General features: G+C 57.4%; 1 protein-coding gene across 4 annotated transcripts; it reads left to right on the top strand.

Annotated features, from left to right (window-relative positions):
* The first annotated feature begins 2721 nt into the window (after positions 1–2721).
* On the top strand, positions 2722–15721 carry FNDC4 (fibronectin type III domain containing 4). 4 transcript variants are annotated; one of them, XM_054196605.1, is made up of 6 exons: positions 2722–2919; positions 8443–8558; positions 9080–9284; positions 10177–10266; positions 11566–11699; positions 13528–15721. In XM_054196605.1, exons 1-6 carry the CDS (start codon positions 2847–2849, stop codon positions 13558–13560), a joined length of 651 nt encoding a protein of 216 aa, XP_054052580.1. In that variant the 5' UTR covers positions 2722–2846; the 3' UTR covers positions 13561–15721. The 4 variants fall into 4 exon arrangements, with proteins under 4 accessions (XP_054052580.1, XP_054052579.1, XP_054052582.1 ...); XM_054196604.1 differs by having other exon boundaries at positions 2723–2919; positions 13525–15712; XM_054196607.1 differs by having other exon boundaries at positions 2724–2919; positions 8447–8558; positions 13525–15712.
* The last annotated feature ends 748 nt before the right edge of the window (positions 15722–16469 follow it).

Here is a 16469-nt window from a genome sequence, read left to right as displayed (position 1 = left end):
CCCAGTGCTGCCTTTCTTGCAGATGGGACACAACTCATGCCTGTGCCTTCATGCTGACATGGAGCAGCACCCCGGAGAGGCCAGAGCATTCCCAGCTGCCCAGGAGCTGATGGGACTGTGCTGGGGGCACCAGCCTGAGTGTCTGCATCTCTCAGTGCCCCAGCAGTCATGGCACCAGTGAGCCAATGGTGTTCACTGTCACTGGGCATGACCATGGCCCCACTGCCCAGGACGCTTGCCTGCATGTGGAGCCCCAAGTGCTGATGGATCCCTGCTTGGATACAGTCCTCTCACATCATCCGTATGCTCAGGGACAAGCCCTCCAGCCCACTTAGAGGCGGTGCCATCGCCTCCTCAACACACAGAGGTGAGGACGGGTCGTGTTCCCCCATAAACTGGAGAAGCCATGCTTGCTCCTCTTCCCAGGCCTCACCTCACATACGACACCTCTGAGAGGTCTCCCGCCTCCTGGATTGTCTCCTCAGGGCTGTCCCATTCCTTGCCTGGTGCTGCAGCAGAAAGCACCATCACTCTAGTACTGAAGTTCCTGCAACTTCACCAGCCCCAGGCTTTCCTCGAATCTTCCAGCAGCCCCTACCTGTCTCTTGCTTCTGCCTTCTGCTGCAGCTTCTGCTTCTCTGGCAGCCTGCCCTTCCACGCTGTGCTGTGCTCTGCCATGCTGCACCACGCCATTCCTTGCGGTGCTGTGCTGTGCCCTGCCACACCACCCCACGCCCTGCCATACTCTGCCCCGCTGCACTGTGATACGCCTGGCCATGCTGTGCTGCGTCGTGCCATGCTCCGCACCACCACGCTGCTCCCTGCTACACCATGTCCCACCATGCTGTGCCCTGCTGTGCCATGCCATGCCATATCACCCCTGCCATGCTGTGCCATGCTGAGCTCTCTGTGCTCTGCTATGCCCGGCCATGCCCTGCCATGCCCTGCCCTCCCTTGCCCTGCTGTGCCTGGCTGTGCCACGCTGTGCTGTGCCCTGCTGTGTGCATCAAGACATGCTGTGCTGAGCCTTGGCCAGCCTTGGTCATGGTGCCCCCGTGGCTCTGCACACGTGTCTGCTTCTCCAGTTTGCCCCCAGCAGCAAAGTGCCAAAGGGCAGGGAAGGTCCTACAAGTAAAACCCATTATGCCCAGCATCCGACAGCTCCACACAACACCTGTTTGGTCAGACTGAAGGCAAGAAGAGGCACCTGAACATGGGCGTTTATGGTTAATCACTGCCTGTGGACAGTCTGCAGCACAGCTGGCCCTGCAGAAAGCACTGCACCTGAGTCTGAGGGGCAACAGCCTGGACTACAACAAGGATGAGTTACGTCCAGGACAGCCAGCATCCCACAAATGACTAAAGATTGCTCTCAGCAGTACTTCGAAGTGTCACTGCCTCCATTCAGACTTCTCTAGCAGGTGAGCAAGAGACCATGGCTGGACGTAGGTCTGCAGCTCAATGGGGCAAAAGGGAAGCTGTTCTGCAGTGGCTGCCCCCATTACTGAGCATTCAGGTGCCATGATGCAGGAGCATCTCCAACTGCAGCTCTCTTCCACGTGTGCCTGGCAAGAACCCTGCCCCAGGCACAGCCCCTAGGAGCAATCAGAGCTCTGCTGGGGCCAGCTCTTGTCAAACGCCCAGACAGCCCCTTGGGGTGCTCAAGGTCAGGGGAATTTTGCAAGGATAAACTCGTTAATTGATGACCACACAGATGTGAGAGGACCGTCTGAGCTGCACTGAATGGATTAGGGTGGTGGGCGAGCACTCTGCATCTGCAGCTCCAAGGGTCGCGGCTTTGGCCAGCACCACCTACACCTGTGCCAAACAGCTCAGTGTTGCAATGAAACCCCAGAAGGATGGGACAGGTTTCTCCCCATGCCTCCCAGGAACCTTCTGCAGCACAGCCCGGAGATGCAGGAGAACCCTCTGTAGGACAAGAAGGTGACTGAGGCCCCCGCCATCTGTCACCGCTGTCTGCAGCAGCACGGGCAGGGCTGCGTGGGGCGGCCCCGTGCCCCAGTGAAGTGACTGGCTGTGGGCACGGCAAGCGGACAGCCAGTGCTGGCCCAGCCTGAGGCCGCCCCATGCAGGAGCCTCCAGAGGGACCGGGGGAGAGCCCTCCACAGAGACAGACGCCATCCTTTTGCACGATGGCCACTTTCCACATACCGATGCTCCCATAGCAGGACAGAGAGTGCAGCCAGGCCCGGCACGACACTGGGGAATTGTTGTGCTGCCATGGGATGTGCAGCCTCAGCATAAACCCGTGGGGCAGGAGCCACAGGCTGTGGAGGAGCGTGTGGGTGCATGGACGTGCCACAGCAGGACAGTGGAGCAGGGAGGGTCTTTGTGCAACACGGGACCATGAACATGCCGCAGGAGGGAAAACTTCCTGGGGAGAGTTGGCACTGGTGGTTACTGGGGGTTTAGCATGCGGGGGGAGTGGTAGTTACTGGGGGTTCAGCACGCGGAGGGACTGGTGGTTACTGGGGAACTGCACAGGCGTCAGCACTGGTGGTTACGGGGGCACGGCCCGGGGCGGGGGGCAGTACTGGCGCTTTGGCGGGTACCTCCCGGGGGCGGCACTGGTGACCGGGGCCACGGCCCGGGGTCTCGGGGGCGGCACCGGCGGGGGCGGGGGGCGGTGCCGGAGCCTCTGCGGCGCCGCTCGGGGGGCGGTGCTGGGCGGAGCGGGCCGGGGGAGGACCGGGCGGCCGTTCCGCCCCCCCCCGCGCTGCGGTCGGGGCTCGGCCCCGCACCGTCCCGCGGCGCAGGGAGCCGGGCCGTGGCCGTCGCCCGGGCCGGGGCCGCAGTCCGGGCCTCCCCTGCGCCGGCCCGCCGCCATGGCCCGCTTCTCCGCCTTCCTCAACCCCGTCCTGGTGCTCTTCAGCTGCGACCTCTGCCTCGTGCGAGCCAGTAAGTGCTGCTGGGACGCCGCGACGGGGACGGGACGCCGCGCGTCGCCTTGCTCTCTGCCGCGGGGCCCGGTCGCCCGTCCCGCTCCTCGGGCGCCCGCGGCGGGGCCGGGCCAGGCCAGGCGTGGAGCCGGCGTTCCCCGGGCGGGGGACTGGGCCGGGCGCCGGGCGGGGGGTCCCCGTCCCTCGCCGTGCCCCGGCCCCGTTGCGTGACCCTCCCGCCGGCCTCCCCCCGCCCCCGGCACGGCTTCAGCCGCGACCCTGCGGGGCCCTCCCCCAGCCCCCCGAACCCTGCTGGGGCTGCGCCCGGCCCCGGGGCGCCGCGGCCTCCAGGCCAGCCGTGCCTTCGGCCGTGTCGCCCCCCTTCCCCCGGGGCGGGTGCGATCGTGTGGCCGGGCTGCCCTCCGGGGAGGGCCACCAGGCTCCTCCGGGGCACCTGGAGTCGCCCCCTGCGGCTTTGGCTCCTGGAGCCTCCCGGTTCTGGGCCGGGCGGTGGGGAAACGCGGGCTCTCCTGGTGCCCCCGCGGAGAGGGCTCCCCGTGTCCCGTCCTTGCCCCTCAGCGGAGTCCTGCGGGCGTTGGACCCCCCGGGCAGGGATGATGCGGTGCTAACTGCCGTCCCTGCGTGCCTTCCAGCATTGCCTTCTCTGGGCTGGTGTTCGCTGAAGCACGGGGTCTTGTAAGCGCCCAGGGTACCTTCTTCCCCTGGCTCATCTGAATGCCTCTCTGTCAGCGGCAGCTTTCTGCTGTCTGTTTGCCCCTTGTCAGGTTACTGATGTATTAAACTGAATTGCGGGAATCAGACATGGTCTGGTATGTTCTGCCATGTTTTCAGTCTCCTTGCAAAATACATACTCCAGAGCCTGACGGATTCAGGAAGAAATGCAGTCAGGGTTGTTAAAAAGGGGCCACTTATTTTTAGATGTGCAGTCTGATGCTTACCTCCCTTTTGCAGGGGTAAGTTGGGCAAACATCTAGGTGCCCTTGAGCAGCAGTCCCAAGGGCACGGGCTGAGGGGCAGGTGAGGTCCCCTCTCCTGAGTCACAGCGGGATGGGGAAGGCGCCGGTGGGGCTGTGCCACATCCCTCTGCCAACATCGTTCTTGAGGGGCATCTGTCTGGCCCCTTCTCTGACCCATGAAGCCAGGTTGCGTGGCAGATCTAGCCCAGTGCTCAGCTGCACACAGGGCACCCTCCATGCTGCCCAGCCTCAGGCTGGTGTGCTGTGGTGCCAGCACGCAGGACCAACTCTTCCTCTTCAGCAGGCCTGAGAGGAATGCACTGCTGTAGTGCCAGGACAAAAGGGTGCGCCAGGCCTTAAGTGATTGCTCCTTTTGTGGTAGTGCCCATTTCTTAATATGGCTTTAATCAAAAGTGAAGCTGGGCAACTTATAAATGATGCAGAATCATTAGCGATTAATGCATTGGGCAGGGCTTAACTGTGGCATGCTTTTGCCAGAGAGCCCAGCAGAGTGTTGGAGCATCTTGGCATTACAGGAATGTTTTTAACAGTTGGCTTCAGAGACTACATTTTTTGGAGCCCTTGCGCTCGCTGATCTTTATGGCAACAGCTCTAGCATGAAAATGCTCTGACCTCAGCTGCAGAGCAGGCTGGAGAACATTAGGCTTGATGTGGGGATCATATGCAAAGCTTTCTATGGTGTGGGCTGTCATAGAACCATAGAACAGCCTGGGTTGGAAGAGACCTTTAAGATCATCGAGTCCAACCATTAACCTAACATTGCCAAAACCACCGCTAAACCATGTCTGTCAGCACCACGTCTACCCATCTTTTAAATACCTCCAGGGATGGTGATTCAACCACTTCGCTGGGCAGCCTGTTCCAATGCTTGATAACTCTTTCTGTGAATAAATTATTCCTAATATCCATCCTAAACCCCCCCGGCACAACTTGAGGCCGTTTCCTTTTGTCCTATGGAGGTCTCATCTTTCATATCCTCGTGATTAAACATTGCCCCATGTTTCTAGGGTGAACTTCTCTAGTTTTGACTTCTGAAACTTCTCGTTCTGTCTCTTCCTGCTAGGCCTGCAAATCCCATGTGCTCAGAAATATCTTTTCTGCAGTTTTCTGAACTGCAAACTGACCATGGGACACTCATTTTTCCAACGAAGAGCTGCGGGCTGGACACCCTCAGGTGTCGCTGTCACACAGGTTCGGGTCTGCTTGCCTGGAGCCTGCACACTGTGTGTTTATGATGCATGAGGGCTGAAGCACTGATCAGTCACGTGTGCTGTGGCTCCGCAGTGCCCCTCATGTGCTCTTGCCCTCTTTCTATTTGGGACATTTGGAGATTGACTCTGAGTGCAATAGCAGATCATGCTGTCTTTGAGTGTGCTGTCTCTGCAGTTTGATACCAGGGTGGTATCCCCCCTGGGATGCCCTTCTGCTGCCAGCGAGTGAAGGTCCCTACACAGGGCCTGTGCAAGCTCTGGCTAAGTACGGTTCAAGCAATACTGTCAGCCCTGTGTGGACCCAGCAGCATGGCTCATGGATCAGTGCAGTGCGCTTGTTCTCAAATTGTAGAGTGACTCAGCCCCAGGGCCATGTCTCAGCATCCCCAGCTTGAAAACCTGGGCTGGGCCAGGTTGGGCTCCCTGCGTAATCCTAGAAAATTCTTGTGCAGAGCTGAGAGCCTGCTGCAAACTTCATCCACAGACTTCTATGTTGCAGAAATGTCAGACTCTGCCTTTAATTTCCTCACATACACTTAAAGGTTGGGAATTCCAACTGCCCAGTTTGGGCATGTTCAGACCTCTTCTTATTTTGTTAAAAGCTGCCCAATTTATTACTGTAGATGTATCCTGTGAAGCACCAGGTCCTCTTCTTGTCCTGAGGCCAGCTGGCAGGATCTGGTCACGTCTGTAGCACTAAGCTGACAAGTTCCAAAGAGGGGAGCACATCGATGATACCTACTAGGAATAGTTCCTGGCTTGTGCTAGCTCCTGACCCGTGCCCAGGAGTGGTTTGGGCACATGCTGCTGGTTCAGACCGAAGTAGTTGCCGGGACCGGTCTCCACCACTGGATTCCTGGGCTGTTCCTGACCTCATTACATTTGCTAGCGTAGTGGTAGCCTTGCACAACTGTTCTTACGCCTGAAGGTTAGCAGAAACATTGCAGCACCCGACACACACACACTGAAATGCTTCTGCGTGGGGCAGTGCAAGGGAGTGGTTATTTGATAGCGGACAGGGTGCTGTCTACAGCTCAGCTCTTAGTTGTGCAGCGAACTTGCACGCTGTCCGTGGCTGGAGTAGAAACCAGAGCATATGTGTGGGGAGCTCAACTCCTGTGCGCACAGAACACGCATGCCCCAGTCAGTGGCCAGTTCTGGGGAGCACAGCTTTATTCAGCCTGTTTTGCTCTTGGCTTGTGGGAGACCAGGGTGTGCAGATAAGGACGTGGCTCAGAGACTCTCTATCACAGGTTAGAGTGATGAAACAGAGTCCCACTGGTAAAACTCTAAGGAGACACACTCTTCATGGGATAAAGGATATTCAAGTGTCTTTGAATCCTTTCTAGTTTCCAGCCTCCTGTTCTGGAAAAGAGGGCGCAGCATCCTGTGATGTCCTTGTTTGTGTTGTCTCCAATGACTATCTCCTGGTGATGCAGTAGGCTTCTGTTGGTGATGCACTCAGCCCCGCTGTCTCTGAGAACGTGTTTTCTGGACTCTGTGGGTAACCCTCCTGGCTGTCTCAGTCGCCTGAGGCCAACCACAAGCCCGCATTTCTCAGAGTGCGAATCGCAGCCTTTTCCTGTTAGATCTGTCATGGGGCTGGGTGTATTCAAATGTGAATGAATGCATTTAAATAGCTGACTTGCAGAAATGACTGTGGTTGTTGTTGGTGTCTACGGTTGTCTTTTTTCCTGTTCTTAGGTATCCTCTGGCACTCTTTTTCTATCTGTATAAATCACAGCATTGAACTTGTGCTACACAAGCAGCTTGTAGAAGGACACTGCCTTGTATACAGGGAGAAATGATGCTCAAACAGCAGCCTCAGTGTCTTTATTCAGGCGCTCCTGTGTCTAATTTCCAGACAAAATTTGGCTTTGTATGTGTACCTGTGTAGGATCCTGCCATGCTCCTAGTGCTGTGAAATCTCAAAATGACGGTGGTGCAGACCATGGGTCAATCAGGACAGCTTTCCAAAGGATAGCGGCAGCTGAGTGTTGCTGCCAGCTTTGCAGCCGATGGCATTGCGCTGCTGGGAAAGTCAGCTCTGCCTTCTGCATTGGACTTTCCTCCCCACTCTAGAGCAGGGAGTAATGCCAGGCAGATGAAATCGCCAGATTGAGTTGCATAGTGTTTTTATTCCAAGCTGCCCCATTTTTCTGTCACAGTTGATATATAAATACTGTGTCTGGGCTGCTTCCTACGCAGTTCTGGGTGGCGTGCCAGGCATTCATGATGTGCACATCCGTGGGACAGCCACAGAGCTTAGAGGATTCTGATTTTACCATCACAGTCTTGGTTGAAGAATTGCATTAATGTAGGATTTGTTTGGACTTTCTGGACCCTACAGGACTTCCCTGCCAAGAATATACTCTGTTCCCAGGCTGAGCAGGAGCATGTCATGCCAGGCAGCCCTGCTTCTGCTGGTGCTGGAGCTGAATGAAGTACACTTTCCAACAGATTAACATCTGCGCAGCAGTGAAGGTACCTGAGATCTGCAAGCAGATGCCTTCATGAAGAGCTGATGTGAATGTCATCCTCCTGTCTGATAGCAGGGTCTCTGCAGTGCTCTGAGACAGGCTGCAGAGATGTTTAATGTGATTTTGAGCTGCAGGGATTGGTTAAATTATCATGACAGTCTCTTAAACTCTGTAATTCTTTTTTGTTCAGGACAGGCCTTCATGCGTTTCCCATTTCAGTGTCTGCAAGGTGGAAGGAGACCACTGGTGGCCCTTTGTGTCTTTAGCTGGGTCTTGCAGCCTGGGCACATGGTCAGCACTGCTAATCCCTTTTAGGTGGAACATGTATTATGAGCAATGGGCTATGTCTGCCACCGCAAGCAAGCCCTTTAGAGAAGAGCCAGGCAGACGCCATGCGAGCTTGTCCTCCTTTGCTGCTGTAAGACATTGCAGAGGGTAAGGTGTGCAGTGAGCGCATTTCTCACCAACAGCCAGGCAGGGAGGAGTCCTGGCCAGCAACTGAGAGCTGCTAAAGCCAGCAGGCGTCACAGAGGGGCAGCTGCACAGGCAGGGAGCTGCTCTGTGCCTGCGCACCTTCCTGTCACAGTGGGCAGCTACCACGAGGCCAGTAAGCACCATGCCGTGCGTGTGCTGCTGCTGTGAGGGGCTCAGCCTTGTGCACCAACTGTGCCACTCCTCTCCTGGGGACAGGTTCACCAGAGAAGCTGCTCCCTGTCGCCCTGGCCACTGTGCTGCCAAGGGCAGGTGTTGGAGAGGCCACGCATGGTGGTGTGCAGGGGCAAGTGCCTTTTCTGAGACATCTTCTTTTGCCTCTTTCCTGTGCCTTGCCTTTGTCCATCCCTGGCTCACCCAGACAGGCCACCATCCCCCGTCAACGTGACTGTGACACAGCTGAAGGCAAACTCTGCCACAGTCTCCTGGGACGTCCCAGAAGGAGACGTGGTCATCGGCTATGCCATCTTACAGCAGGTATCCATGCTCTGTCCCTGGGGGTTGGGGACCCCTCTCACTGATTACCAGCATGCTCCTATGTCAGCCCTTTTGCCGCAGTTTGGAGCTCCTCTGGCATCTGCCTGAGGACACTTCTGCTGTTGAGCAGCCCCTGCCAGGGCACCCTGTCTGAGCCATCCATCCTGGTGGGAGGCAGCAGACCGTGGGCTGTGCTGGGGGCAGCTGTCCCTCCAGTGGCTTCCCTGTGATTTCTCTGGATAAGTATGGTGCTTCAGCCATGACATAACTCTTCTTTGCTTGCCTTGCTCTGCCTCCACAGCCCCAGACAATGGTGGCTTCTCCAGGGAGGCACCTGGCTCTGGCCACACAGGGGTGCTGCATAGCCAAGTGCTGGCCAGCCTGGCACACCCCAGGGGTGGATGGTTGCCCAGGAAGGGAGGAGTAAGGGCAGTGTGCCCAGCACAGCCCTGCAGACAGGGGCCTGTGTCTAGTGCCGCTGGGAACAGCCTCTTGGGGATGACAGCTCTTCACTCCGGCAGCGGCAAGATGGACAGATGCAGCGGTTCATCCGGGAGGTGAACACCACCAACCGGGCCTGCGTGCTGTGGGACTTGGCAGAGGATGCTGATTACATCATCCAGGTGCAGAGCATCGGCCTCTACGGGGAAAGCCAGGCCAGTAAGCGCGTCCACTTCCGAACCCTGAAGGAGACTGACCGCCTCCCTTCCAACAGCTCCAACCAAGGTGAGGCAGCTCCTTCCAGCTCGCCCAGGTGCCACTGGTGGGGCCACACCTGTAGGTCTCCACAGCCAGCGAGGAAGGTGCTGCCCTGAGCCACAGGCTGCTTGGGACACACAGGGTCATAACTGGTAACAGGGTTGTACAGGCTGATGTTGCGTCCACTATGGCCATGTCCCCAAGCCCTGGTTTACAGCCCTCCTATCCCAGGTCTTTGCACCCTATTCACCTAAGCAGGCTGTGGCCAGGACAACTGCTATGGCCTGCTCAGCTGCTGCCTGTAGGAAGCAAATATTGAACGGGCTCTCAGATCTCCCAGCCTGCAAGCTACCGAAGCACAAATGACGGAGCCCCTCATCCTCCTTTCCTACTCATATCCATGTTGTGCCTCCTGGCCTTGACGTTGTCTACATGCTGGTCCATGAGATATGATCTAAGACTCTAAAAGACACAATGCCCAGAGGGCATCCACTGGGCATGGGAATTGGTCTCCAGCACTAGCCATAAGAGAGGGACTTGAGAAGAGTATAACAGGACAAGCAGATGGCTTACTTTCCTCAGAATTTTTGTGTTCAACTCAGGGCCTTCTAACCTGCCCTGGTCTCTATGTAGGGACTAATCACTGAGATGTATTTTGCAATCCCTAGTAGAACCCAAACAAGCTGTTAGAATCCCTGACCACCTTTGGTAGCGAGGATGGTTTATGTGAGACAGAAAAGCCACAGCCTGCATGTCCTCTCCCCAGCCAAGATGTCATCCCACACCTGTCCTTGTCTGGGGGAGGTGGGCCCCTCTGCACTGGAGCTCCTTCTCATATCCTTGAGCGTTGCTGGTCCTGAAGTAGGTTCTGGTGGGAGGGCATCTGCTGCCAGCCCTGCCTGGGCTCTCTTCTCTGCAGGTGACATCACCATGGAAGGGCTGGACAAAGACAGGCAGCTGCAGACAGGCGAGATTATCATCATCGTGGCTGTGCTGCTCATGTGGGCAGGTGAGTGCCACAAGCAGCATTCCAGCAGGATGGGGCAGAGGTGCAGTCCAGGGTCCACAAAGAGGATGGGTCTCGAGAGTTCAGAGGCATGTTGGTATGGGTCTGGCATCCTCTACAGTAAGTCCGTTGAGTCTCTGTAGAGCTCGAGCCAGTGGGGTAAAAGGAGCAACCACAGCCACTGCTCAGCAGCGATGGCCTGGAACACGTGGGCTGGCTGGCCTGACTGCTGGGCTGGAAGAGCAGGAGGCAATGTGGGACACAAATAAAACAGAATTACAGGGTGGGAGCATCCCAGCTGACATTAACTGTCATGTAACTTGGGCCTTAGCTAGCTTGTCTGACATCAGATAACATTGCCTCACTGGCTGGTAGTGGCTGTGCCTCAATCTGCTGATGCTGTAGGATGGGTGGTTTGCTCCTCTACAGCACGTGATTAAAGCCAGTGCTCCAGCAAACAGCAAGTTGTACGGGAGCAGGGAAGTCTAGGAGATAACAGTCAGCTCCTGACTGGTCACGTGCAGCTGCTGTGAGTGGGAAATCATTTGTCCCCTACTCCCTTCCCAGTAAATGTGGATTTTCTAGTGGCATCTTGCAGGAATCTCTCCTTGTCCTGGTCTTGAACACTTTTCTAGTGCACTGGAAGAAAATACAAGATGGCTGCTGCTAGCTTACACCTCGCACAGGTTGGTCTGTCAGAGTGCCAACAGGGAGAAATTAGGTCCAGTCTGCGGGTGGCTGTGATAACGCCCTGTGGTTTGAATGGGTTCAACACAGCTAATGATTATAGTTCAAAGCATTGCTCCAGAATCCTGCCGCCAGGCTCCCACGGTGTGGGACGTGTGCTGCGTGAGATGGGTGCTGTAAAACCATGACAGAGTGACCGACCCCACAGCCAGTTTGCAAGACAGGACAAAGCCAAGGGCTGGCTTTTGTGAGTCGCAAGCACTGGACCAGTAACTTCAGTGCTTTGCTGGAGGCGCTCAGAAACTCACTCAGCTGCTCACTGACCTCAAGGGCTGTCCCTCTCCGAGTGCCTCACCACCCACCTTTGGCCTCAGAGCCCTACGCCGTAGGCACCGAGCACCTCACGTGTGCCCTGATGGCTTTAGCCTTGTCTGTCTGAGGAGACTGGCCTGGCCACACGTGCAGAGGTGCCTGGGGTGGCCCGGGCTGGCACAGGTGGAGGGTGCGGGTGAGCAGACACCAGGGTGCCCTGGGCTGTCCAGCTGGGATGCTGTGGGGAGGGGAGGCTGTGGGCAGCCGGTGTGAGGGAGTCCTTCATCCCCTGTCTTTCGGCAGCGGTGATTGCCCTCTTCTGCAGACAGTATGACATCATCAAGGACAACGACTCCAACAACAACAAGGAAAAGACAAAGCCCTCCTCAGAGCACAGCACACCAGAGCGACCGAGCGGAGGGCTGCTGCGGAGCAAGGTGAGTGGGGAGGGCTACCAGGAGGGATGGTGTATGACGTCTGCTGTGGCTTGCTGCCCAGACAGGTTCTGTCTCTCTCCAAACACAGAAACACCCCGGCTCATGCTCTTACCCTAAAAACGGAAGGTTTTTGGGGTGCAGTGAGCCCTGGTCTCTCTGGGGCAGTGTGTGTGCCCCATGGGGTGATTTCAGGAGAGACGTTGGACGAGATATCAGCTCCCACATTGCAGAGTGGTACCTGTCCTCTCACTGTAACAGCCCCTTCACCGTGCCCCTCCAAGGCTGCACCTCTTCTGCATCCCATAGGCAGGTCTAGCTCCTGTTGAGGCAGACAAGCTGGGCAGCTGTTCCTATGGTTCCTGCACTGGTCTATCGCTGCTCGTTTTCTGCCTTCACTGAGGCCAGCTCCAGGCCATCACCACACAAGTTGTTCACAGGAAGGACCCCAGAGCCTCTTCCCCATCCTAATGGAGGTACTGTGCTGGGCTATGGATGGGGAGGCAGCAGTACTTTCATCTGGCTGCTCCCTCAGCACCTGACACTTCTCCCTTCCTGGTTTGAACTCCAAGGCCCCAGTTCTCCTCCTCCAGATTTTTCTAGTTTCCTGATTACTCCTTGCCAAAAAGATCCCTCCTCTTGGATCCCTTTTCCAAACCGACCCTGCTCATATAGGGCTGCAAAGGCAGGTGCAAAGGCCTGTTCCTACTGCTTGCAAAGTTCACCTGTACAGTGCTGATGCACCTCAGTTTGTCTTTATGCCACACTCTTGGCATCCTTGCAGGTGACAACACTGCAAGTTTATTCTTGCAGACCTTAATTACAAAGCTGGGAGCAAGGTATAGGAAAGAAAAAGCTCTGCATTCACTTCCCCTCCTGGCTTTGGGGCCAAGCTGCTGTAAAGTAGCAGGCAATGGTGCAGCTCTTGATCTGAGCCCTGTTATAAAGCGTGGGCATGGGGACACACCTCCTGCACCCTGCTTCAGCGTGAAAAGGCTGAGCTACAAAACACAGGTGCAGCAACCAGAACCCCTTCCCTTCCCAACACCTTCTCTGAATTCATGTATCCACTGTGCTCTTCAATAAGTACATTCCTTTTAGCATAAAGGAAAGTGCCTGCTCGTGCTTGTAACAGTTTTTGAGAAAATCTGCCTCACCACCTGCAGCCTTTAGTTCCCTTGGTACATGCCAGCGCTGTCATGAGGGACATGGCAGCGAGACGTGCCTGCCACTCAGCAGCCTCATCTGTCCCTCCGCTGCCAGTCATCCCATGCTTTGTGGATTCTCTGCCCCATGGCAGTTGGTCTCCTAACCCCGCACATTTTCTGCTCTTACCCTGCAGCTGCCTCCTGTCCAAGGGCATCAGGTGTAGCATGGCTACCACTAGGGACCAGGCAGAAGTCACCAGACATTGCAAGCCCTGGAGGTTGAAGAGTGTAGGGCACAGGGGGACTTTGTTCACCCAGGAGTACTGGGGCACAGCAGTGGGCAGAAAGGCTTCCTGGGGAGGCAAGTGTGTGTGGTTGAAGGGACTTGCCTGAAGGGAGGCACCAGGGGTGCAGCTGAGCCACCTGAACCATTCTGCAAAAGGCCGGGGTTCCAGTGCTGGCTCCCTTGGTGCCCTGAGGGAGATGCTGAAGCCTGGGCTCGGCTGCAGCTCACCCACACCTCAGCTCAGGGCAGAGGGCTCAGCTGCAGCCGGCAGCCCTTTTGCAGAGGAGATCTGCTGGCCTCAGTGCCTGCCGTGGGAGCCTGGGGGCTCTGCTGTGGGGTCTGCATCCCAGGGGCTTAGCAAAACAGGGCCTTAACACAGATTTTTCTCTCATAGAAGAAGTCTCCCTCGGTCAATATAATCGAGGTGTAAGTGCAGCACCACCTCTGCATCTGGGGTCCTGGGCGTCCTGCCAGAGCCAAAGCAGGCCTTGGAAGAAGAGGCAGCACCAGGTGCCCAGCCTGGAACTCTGCATGCGAAGATCCATGTATCAGAACTTACGCTTTCCCGAGGGCACCTGTGCGGGGGTGTGCATGGAGCCAGCTCCCAGCCGTGCATGCAGTGCACGGCCCTGCTCATCCCGCATGACTGGCCCTGCTCTCCTGCCGCTGCGGAGCGCGGAGCTGCGAACGGGCCAGGGGACACGCCACCAGCCCAGGGGGGCAGAGGGGCTGGTGTGCTGGCCTGGGGGGAGGCAACGTCCCTGCGTGATGGCTTGGCCAAAGGCCGGGGTGCAACCATGTGGCACCAGCCGCCTGCCTGCAGGCAGCCGGGAGCAGACCTTGCTCTCAGCTGCTGTGTCGGGGCTCGGAGGGCAGGGGCTGCTCCCCTTGTGGCCCCAAGACTGAGAGGATGGGCAGTGGGGGCATTCGCCCGAGCGCTGCCAGGGAGGTTGTGGCCAGGTGGCAGGAGGGTTTGTCTGCAGGGCTGGGCCCAGTGAGCACAGCTGAAGAGGGGATCCCTGCTGGAGAACAGGGCTCTGCTGCACCCCATCGTTGCTGTGCAGGGGCTTCAAGGCCTCTCCCTGCTGCAGGGGACAAGAACACAAATGAGCACAAGGAGCTAGTGCTGCCATGGCCTGCAGAGCGTGCAGCCAGGCAGGGAGGGCTGGTAGGAGCCGTTCTGTGGGGTGGCATGAGCCTCACAGAGCTGTGGGAGCCGGCAGTGCCAGGGCATGGCTGTGGCTTTGCTGTTTCCCTGGTAGGACACAGTCACGCTGTTTGCGGGGAGCTGCTGGGCACCCTGTGAGCAGAGCGGTGCCTGTGCTGCCCGGAGGAGAAAATGTGGTGAGGCCCAGCAGGGGCTCAGAGGGGCTCAGCAGGATGCGGCTGCAGAGCTCATCACTGCTCTGGGGATAATTAGCTTCAAAAACATCGCATCCTGCTCCTGGCTCCTTCTGTCTTGTGGGGGTATGGTCGCTGATGATGCTCCCGCTCCTGGAGCTGGTCCCACAGCCTGCACCAGGGTTGCTGATGTGGCACAGACCCATTGGAAAGGGCTGGCCCTGAATGCCCGGAGCTGGTGGACTGTTGGCTCGCTGTTACCTGCCCAGTCTGCCTGCTCCTGCAAGGACAACGTGAGCCATTGACCACCGTGGGGCTGTGAAGAGGTGATGTCTGCTCTGTGCTTGTTGCTCCCCAGAGCCTGCAGGCTGAAGTCTGTCACTGGGTATCCACACTGCCCTGTGGCTGAGGCCAGGCCCGGGCATGCCCCCTTGCCGGTGGTAGGAGGGAACAGGGACAGGAGGAGGCTCTCTGCTGCAGAGAGGCTCTCTGCAGCACCACTGGTGCCCTGGCTCCTGCTCTTCCTCCATGCTCTGCTCTGCAGCCTGTCACTGAGCTGGGCTGCTGGCTCTGCAGCCCTGGACTCCAGCATCACAGGATCCAGCGTCTTCCAGGAATAAACCTCCAGTAAAGCACTTTCAGGACTCTTCATTCCAGGTGCTGCTTAGCTCCTGCTGCAGGACTAGGCGGGGAAGGGACAGGATAAGCAACTCCCTGTGGCAGAGTCTTTTCAATAAAAGCATCCTGGCTCAAAGGCAGCGTTGGCCCTGCAGAGTTGCAGGTCTCTGTGTGTGCGCGCATGTGGATATGTACCAGCACTTCTGGAACTTGTGTGTTTGGCCCTCAAAGGAAGACCTGCTCTTGCATGCTGTGCAGGTCCACTAATGTCATCCTGCACACCTCGTCTTGCACAACCGCAGTAACTTCTACAGGTTGCTCTGTGTCTCAGCTGTGGGAGGAAAGGCACAAGACCAGGCCTGAACATACAAAAACCTCAAATGAGGAAAAGAGTGTGCAGCTCTTGACTGACCTTTAGGGACCCAAACCTCCCCAGAGCGCCAGCCTTCCCCACAGCACCTGCCTTCAGCATGGGCTAGGAGATGCTGAATGCAGTGAGTACTGCCCGGCTGGGGCTGTCAGTGTCACCAGCCTTAGACAGGGAGATGGGCTGCAATGTGACAGGAACGCGGCAGCAAGGTGCTCAGCCAGAAAGCAGCTGCAAACTCACTTGCTGGAGAAACCAGACATCCTGCTGTGGCTGCAGCCTCCCCTGCTCTCTCTGGGGAAGGAAACCAAGTGTGTGGCTTGCCCATGTCTGCAGACCACAGCCAGGCGTGCAGTAGGGCAAAGACACCCCAGAGCAGAGTGGGCACATGGGGTGAGAGGTTGAGACCTGCTGGCACACAGCGGGCTGGTGTCCTCCATGGCCTCAGCATGGCCAGCTCCCGCCAGTGCAGGTGACATGCACCATCCCAGCACAGCCCAGACCAGCTGCCCCCAGATAACAATGCCCACCCTGGGCCCGGGCAGCCCTCAGCACAGGGGAATGGCTCCATCAGGGCCAGCAGACAAGGAAGATATGGGAGCTCCAGGGCTCCATGAGCTCAGGGCACACGCAGCAGAGACACAGTACCTTGCACACTTGTGCTTGGCATCCCATCCAGCACTCAAACCCCAATGACAACAGTAAAAAACGTAAGTTTATTTCCCTATAAAGGCAGAGCTTTCCCTTAAAAACCAGCTCATTTCACTCATGAGAGGGTGCGGGGCTGAACTGCAGGGGCAAGGGCTTCCTCACTCACTCCTCCAGGCCAAGAGCTCCCCGAGGGGGACACATGCCCACCATCTCCAGGGGCTGCTCAGCATCAGCTGGTCCCCAGCGGCCACCATGAGGAGCAAGGCAGGACTAACAAGCGAGGCAGGTCAGAGGCAGTGCTGCCCCAGGCACGCTGGCTGCACCCTGCAGGCTGGGAGCTGGTGAGGTGGCTCTGCGTGCCC

This window comes from Rissa tridactyla, chromosome 3 (assembly GCF_028500815.1).
Source record: "Rissa tridactyla isolate bRisTri1 chromosome 3, bRisTri1.patW.cur.20221130, whole genome shotgun sequence".
Taxonomy (NCBI): Eukaryota; Metazoa; Chordata; class Aves; order Charadriiformes; family Laridae; genus Rissa; species Rissa tridactyla.
This window is presented reverse-complemented; position numbering and strand designations above follow the sequence as displayed.